The sequence below is a fragment of the Chrysochloris asiatica genome, unplaced genomic scaffold (assembly GCF_000296735.1).
Source record: "Chrysochloris asiatica unplaced genomic scaffold, ChrAsi1.0 scaffold00016, whole genome shotgun sequence".
NCBI classification, from domain to species: Eukaryota; Metazoa; Chordata; class Mammalia; order Afrosoricida; family Chrysochloridae; genus Chrysochloris; species Chrysochloris asiatica.
This window is the reverse complement of record NW_006408534.1, coordinates 3697406-3704887: the sequence shown is the minus strand read 5'-3', so window position 1 is coordinate 3704887 and position 7482 is coordinate 3697406. Positions and strand designations below refer to the sequence as shown.

The window sequence follows — 7482 nt, the reverse complement described above, 5'->3', positions numbered from 1 at the left end:
GGGTTGGAACCGACTCAACGGCCCTTAACAACAACAACAAAATATAGCTAAAAGAGAGAGAGAACCATTATATGATTTCAAAGAATAGGGTGTGTATAACTTGGTGTGGGGTTGTAGGATAAGCATTAGACTGCAAGGTCAGTTGGAACTGCAAGGTTGGTGGTTGCAATCCACCAACCACTCCTGGAAGCCCTATACAAGGTTGCTGTTAGTTGGAGTCAACTAGATGGCACTTAACAATAACCCAATATAAACAAATGAAAATCTAGTAGTTCATCTTTCAAGAATAACCAGGAGTAAAAAGAAAATACACTTTTAAATGTATAGGACGATAATACTACATATTAAATTAGGTTACTTGCCTGATTTTCATGAAATTTGTTTTGATTTTAAAACAATGGCAAAACATGAACTTGTTACAACAACTTGAAGATGAATCTGTAATATCACCAGCTTATTCTAGAGCAGATGATAGCCATTTGTAGGGTCACTATGCTGGAGTCTTGGTGTGATGCTGTGGGCTAATGAACTGGATTGCAAAATTGGTGTGAACCGCAAGGTTGATGATTCAAGCTCACCAGCTGCTCCTCAGAAACCCTTTACAAGGTCACTATGAGTTAGAGCTGCCTCGAACAAGAGTCACTATGAGCCAGAATTGACTCGAGGGCAGTGGGTTTGGGTTTGGTTTAACTTTTGTAAATTTTGTTTTCACAACATAATTCTATATGTCATTAATTTACACTAGAATTTTTTTGTAATAACATGCAAAATAGTATTGCAGAAAGTTTATTTTTTGCTAATGGAGAAAGCAAGTGTAGCACATGGATTTTGATAACTTTGAAGACATTTTTCATTGTTACTGATTTAATTCTGGAATGAGGTGTTCCTCGTTCTAAGTAAACATGTTAATCATAATTCATCGGATCTGTTGTTGAGTGCCATCAAGTCAGTTCTGACTCATAGCGATCCTGTGTAGCGTTTCCAAGGAGCAGCTGGTGAGTTTGAACTGCCAGACTTGACTTTGTGGCCCAGTCCTTATCCTATAGCGCCACACCAGGACTCCATTTAATCTAGATGTCATTTATTTTAAGTGTTGCTATGAATAGGGAAGAAAATGCTGTCAATAAAATTGCGACAGTATACCATTTTTATTTTGTCTTCACTTTTTTTTTAAATTACGGTAGATATATACATAGCACATTATTTGCCTTTTCAACATTCTTCACATGTAAAATTCAGTGACAAGCCATTAATTTTTAAGATACATTTCACAGATATTAGATGGCAATGAAGCAGTATGCTTTGTTGTTGCCTTCGAGTCTGTTCCGACTCATAGCAACCCTGTATTAGTCTTTCCAAAGAGTTGGCTGGTGGGTTTAAACTTACGACCTTGTAGTTAGCAGTCCAGTGCTTATTCTACAGTGCCACACATAGTGCACAGGTTTTTTTAGTATCAGGCTTTAAGTGACTCTCACTGTATCATGTTTAATAGGTGTGTGATTTGGTACATGGAAGCTCTTCTCTTCATTAGATTCTATTAATAACAAAAGCCAACTTTGAGTTACTGGTGGTCCCAAAACACCAACCCCACCCTCTTCTCAGGCTGTACCTATCTCTAACAAAATCAGTTCTCCATATAAACTCCTGATAGCAGTTATTTATAGCCTCCTGGGAATTTAAGGCAAAGTGTTAAATTACCTTATGGTGTTTGCTTTTTAGGCCTTGTCTTTAATTATCGGCTAAAAACCTTTATTGATTTAAAGACCTTTGTGGCCTCAGCTAGCACTTGGAACAAGTTTTGTGGGACTGGCTGGAGAATGAGGAGAGTGGGGCCTATCTCCTCCTCTGGCTCTGCAGAAGGTTATAGATAGATAACAAGAGTACCTCATTTCCTTTCCCACCCTCAAGTGGTAAACCAAATCTCCCTGCCTTTGTACTGGAAGTCAGTAACAAAGTTAAATTCATTCTATGGCTGGCTTTACTGACTGTGTCTGAACGAAAAATAAACTAGAATCCTAAATAGCTACATTTCTAGCTAATTTCATTGAAATTTTATCAGTTTTATCTCCCTTCTGATAGAGGCTATTGAATTTTAAGGAAACCTTGTGATGTACAGAATTCTTTTGTAATTTGAATAGCCACTTCCTAATTTACCTGTTTTCTCAGTCTCAGTGTTTGCAGATCTCATTGACTTAAATCAGATTTTACATTTTGAATGACTGGTAGGTAATCAGATTCTAAGATTACTTTTTCTAAATTATCTCCAGGCCTGCCTGAAGAGATACTGTGTATGCTATCATAGTTGGGCTCTTGGGTAAACTGCAGGAGTAATTCTGGTTTAGCTTGAAGATGAAAGCAGAAATTTTTAAGAGTCTTTTTAAGTTTAGTGCATTCATCATTTGGGAATCTGTTCATAGTCGATGTATTTTTTATGTAGTAGTTCCTCAGTAAAAATGTTACGTTAATCCCAAATTTATGGCATCAAGTTGCCATGTAAAAGCTTATAAACAGAGTAACCCATTGCATTCTCGGATTTAGGTTAACACAAAGTACTTTCTCAGCACAAGATGTGCAATGATATTACACATGTTGCCAGTGTTGTATTAGCTTTGAAAGGGTAATCCACTGAACCTCAAGATCTGCAATTCAAATTTAGCAGCCGCTCCTATGAGCAGTCACTGTGAGGATCAATCAATTTGACAACACTTAACAACAATAGCAATCTTACTGTCTCTGTTAAATTTCCTTACATTTAAACTCATAAAAATTGTCAGGAAAATATTTATTTTATGAGGGGCCTTCAGAATGTTCATGGAAAAATTTTATTATCTTTCTATTTCATTCTCCCATGAATTTTTAGAAGCCCCCTTGTATTATAGGACTATATTCTTTAGAGTAATGGATTGGTTAGTAATGTCTTGACTGATTTTCCAACCACATCCTATATGTTTGACTGACTTTGACTTTTTGTCTTTGCAGCTCGGGGTATGGTTTTCTTTGGGTTGTGCCTATTTGGCCCTGGAAGACTATGGAGGTTCGGCAAAGGCGTTTCAGCGTTGTGTCACCTTAGAACCTGATGTAGGTTTGTTTGGTCTTTTCCCCTTATTTTAGCTTGTTAATATTCCCTAAGTTAAGAGCAATTTCTCTTGTGTTGGAAGAAAATAAAACCTTTGAAGGAAGGTCTCATCTTCAGAGGTATATGGTTTATAAATCTGAAAATCAAGCCGATTCTCATAAGCAACTTATTTATTATTAAATTAATTTTTATTAATATGGAAAATAATTTGATAAATAAATTTATCATTTATAAATTTCTAAGAAGCCCTGGTGTACTATAGTGGATTTATGAGCTGGCCTGCTAACCTCAAGGTCAGCAGTTCGAATCTACCAGTTGCTCCACAGAAGAAAGATGAGGCTTTCTGCCCCCATAAAGATTTACAGCCTCAGAAACCCTATACAGGGTCTCTGTGAGTTGGGATGGATTTGGTGACATACAGCTACCACCACCATAATTTTCTAGTTAAAAATAGACTTCACTGAAGCATACACTGAAATATTGCTTATGTTTTGTTGTTCACTCGTATATGCTGCTTGTTATTGTTGTTAAGTGCCGTGGAGTCGGTTCCGACCCATAGCGACCCTGTACAGGGTTTCCAAGGCTGTAAATCTTTACAGGAGCAGAAAGCCTCCTCTTTCTCCCACGGAACAGCTGGTAGTTTCGAATTGCTGTCCCTGAGGTTCACAGCCCGATTCGTAACCACTACGCTACCAGAGCTCCTTATGTAAGTTATGTTACTGAAAAGTTCTTTGGCTGAAGTCTTTGGTGGTCGTCGTCCCCACCCCCAATTTAACAGCTTTGTTTTTAAATATATTTCATGGGCCATATGTCAACCATTTAAAGTATACTTCAATGATTTTTTTACTGTATTCAAAGTTGTACAACCTTTATCATAATCAGTTTTGGAAAATTTTTATCAACCAATAAAGAAAAGAAAACACTGTACACCGCCCCCGCCGCCCCTATCACAACTTCTTCCTCCTTATCCTTTCCCTGCGAACTAGACAATCACTAGAGTTCTTTCTTCCCTGTGTATTTATCTGTTCTGGACATTTCTTGTAAAAGGAATCATACAGTATACAGTCTTTCGTGAATGACTTCTTTCACTTATAAGATTGTCAAGAGTCATCCATGTTATAGCTTCTATCAGAGCTGCATTCCTTTTTATAACCAAATAATATTCCTCGATAGGAGTATGCTCCATTTTATTTATCCGTTCAGTTGAAGGACATTGGGTTATTGTTACTTTTTTGACTATTAAAAATAATACTGTACAAACATTTGTAAGCAAGTTTTTGCATGTACATATGCTTTCATTTCTCTTGTATACCTAGAACTGGAATTTCTGGGTCACAAGGCCATTTTCTCTTAAGCTGACACTATTGTACATGCTCCCCTGCAGTGTATGAGTGTTCCAGCTTCTCTGCATCCTTATCAACACTAGATATTATTTGTGTTTGATTATAACCTTTTTGTTGTTAAGTGCCTTCTAGTCCGTTCCAACCCATAGTGACCCTGTATAGGATTTTGGAGGAGCAGCTGTTGAACTTGAACCACTGACCTTGCAGTTCAAACCAACCATGCAGTCCAGCGCATTAACTTGCAGCACTACACCAGGACTCCACTTAGTAGATATGAAATGGTATTGTCACTGTAGTTTTGACTTGCATAGCTTTGATGGCTAGTGATGTTGACCACCTCTTCATGTGCTTAGTAGTCATTTGTATATCTTCTTGGAGAATTGCCTATTCACATTTTTAGTTGGGTTATCATTTTATCATGTAATGGTAAGAATTTTTTTATGTTCTAGTTGCAAAACGCTTATCAGATATATGGTTTGCAAATATTATTTCCCATTCTCTGGGATGTCTTTTTCTTTCTTTATGGTATCCTTTGAGCCATTAAAGTTTTTCATGTTGATTAAGTCCAATCTATATATATTTTCTTTTCTGTCACTTTTGTTTTTGATGTCATGTGCATATATAAGAAGTCTGCCTAGAGTCATGAAAATGTACACTTGTATTTTTTTATGGGAGTTTTGTAGTTTTAACTCCTGCCTTTAAATATTAATCCATTTTGAGTTAATTTTTGGTGTATGGGATAAGGAAAGTGACCAACTTCATTCTTTTACATGTAACTATACAGTTGTGCTGGAGTCCTGGTGTGGTGCTGTGGGTTAATGCGCCAGACTGCAAAGCTGTTTGAACTGCAAAGTTGGCGCTTCAAGTTCCTTGGAAACCCTAGACAGGGACGCTATGGGTTGGAACCGAATCAACAGCACTAACAACAACAAATACAGTTGTGCCAGAATCATTTTTGGAAAGACTTTCCTTTTTCTATGTTAAATTGCCTGGAAACACTTGTTGAAAATCAGGTTACCATCTATGTAAGGGTTTATTTCTAGATTCTCAGTTCTATTCCATTGATTTATATGTCCTAGTCTGCCTTTGATAGCGTAGTGGTTATGAATCAGGCTGCTAACCTCAGGGTCAGCAGTTCAAAACTACCAGCTGTTCCGTGGGAGAAAGATGAGGCTTTCTGCTCCTGTAAAGATTTACAGCATCAGAAACCCTGTGCAGGGTCGCTGAGAGTTGGAACCAACTCCACAGCACATAACAGTAACAACAAGCTTGACTTTATTACTGATGTTTGTAATTAATTAATAAGTGATAGTCCTCCATTATGTTCAAGATAGTTTTGGCTATTCAGAATCCTTTAATTTTCATATGAATTTTTGGTTCAGATGATCAGTTTATGCAAACAAAGGCAGCAGGAATGTTGATAGAAATTACAACAAATCTGTGAATCAGTTTGGTTAATGTTGCCATTTAATAATATTAAGCCTTTGATCTATGATGTCATTCTATTAGGTATTTAATTTATCTAAAAAATTATTTTGTTATTTTTAGAGTATCAGCTTTTACTTTTTTTGTTATGTTGCTTCTTTTTGATCCTATTAAAAATGGAATTGTTTTCTAATTTAATTTTCACATAATTCATTTCTAACCTAAAAAAATAACAGTTCATTTTATAAAATATACTTGTGTATCCTACAACCTTGCTGAACTTGTTTATTCTAATAGGTTTTTTGTTTGTTTTAAATACTACTGTGTTTTCAGTGAAGGTTTGTTCAGCAGTTTAGTTTTCCACTCAACAGTTTCTACACAAATGGTTCAGTGACATTGGTTATGTTTTTTACAATACGTGACCATTCTCATTATTTTTGCTCTGTTTGTTCCATTATTTCTAATCGGTTTTTTTTGTGTGTGGATTCCTTAGGATAGTTTACATGAAAGATCACGTCATCCTCAAATAGAGATAGTTTTACTTCCTTCTTTCCAATCTTGATGACTTTTACTTCTTCTTTTTGCCTAACTGTGCTTAGCTACAGTCTCTATACAAAGTTGAATAGAAGTAGGAGAATGTGTACGTCCTTGTCTTGTTTCTGATCTTACAGGAAAGGCTTTCCATCTTGCACCATTTGGTGTGGAATTAACTGAGGAGTTTTTTTGTAGGTTCCCTTTATCAGGTTGAAGAATTTCCATTCTATTAGTAATTTGCTGAATGTGTTTATTGTGCAAGTGTTTGATTTTGTCAAATTTTTTTGTGCCTATTAAAATGATCTCATGGTTTTGGTTTGGTTTTTCCTTTATTCTGTAACCATATAGGATTGGTATGAGTCAAAACCAACTCAACGGCACACAGCCATCACCACTACATTTAACTATGGAGTCCTGGTATGTTGCTGTAGGATGAGTGCTAAACTGCTACCTGCAAGGTCTGTGATTTAAACCTACCAGCAGCTGCTTGGAAATCCTATACATGGTCGCTCTGAGTTGGAACAAACTCAGCAGCATGTAACAACAATAACTACTACACTGATTTTTGAATGTGGAATCAACCTTGCATTCTGGAGTCAGTTTAAAGACTAAAGTGCATCTGACTCAAGACATAAGTGGTTTAAAATTAGGAAAGGTGGGTGCCAAGCTTGTACTCTTTCACCGTACTTATTCAGTCTGTATGCAGAGCAAATATTCTGAGAAGCTGGATTCTGTGAAGAAAAACATGGCATTAGAATTGGAGGAAGTCCCATTAACAACCTGCTATATGCAGATGATAAAACCTTTCTTGCTAAAAGTGAAGAGAACTCAAAATACTTAACTGCTAAAGATCAAAGACCAAAGTCTATGGTATGGGTTGCACCTCAATGTAAAGACAGCAAAAATCCTTACCACTGGACCAGTAACCAACATCCATATACATGGAGAAAAGATTGAAGTTGTTGAAGACATCATTTTGTTCAGATCAACACTCATGGAAGCAGCAGTCAAGAAATCAAATGCCTATTGCATTAGGCAAATCTGACCTCTTTAAATGTTGAAGAACAAAGAAGTCAGTTTGAGAATTAAGGTGTACCTGACCCA

General features: G+C 36.5%; 1 protein-coding gene across 1 annotated transcript in view; it reads left to right on the top strand.

Annotated features, from left to right (window-relative positions):
* The window catches only part of LOC102830147 (tetratricopeptide repeat protein 27-like), a 310736-nt gene that overhangs the window by 250383 nt on the left and 52871 nt on the right, over window positions 1-7482 (top strand). Inside the window, exon 13 of the mRNA XM_006835274.1 lies at window positions 2980-3078. Coding sequence (XP_006835337.1) covers window positions 2980-3078 — 99 coding nt within the window. The remainder of the gene's footprint in view (window positions 1-2979; window positions 3079-7482) is intronic.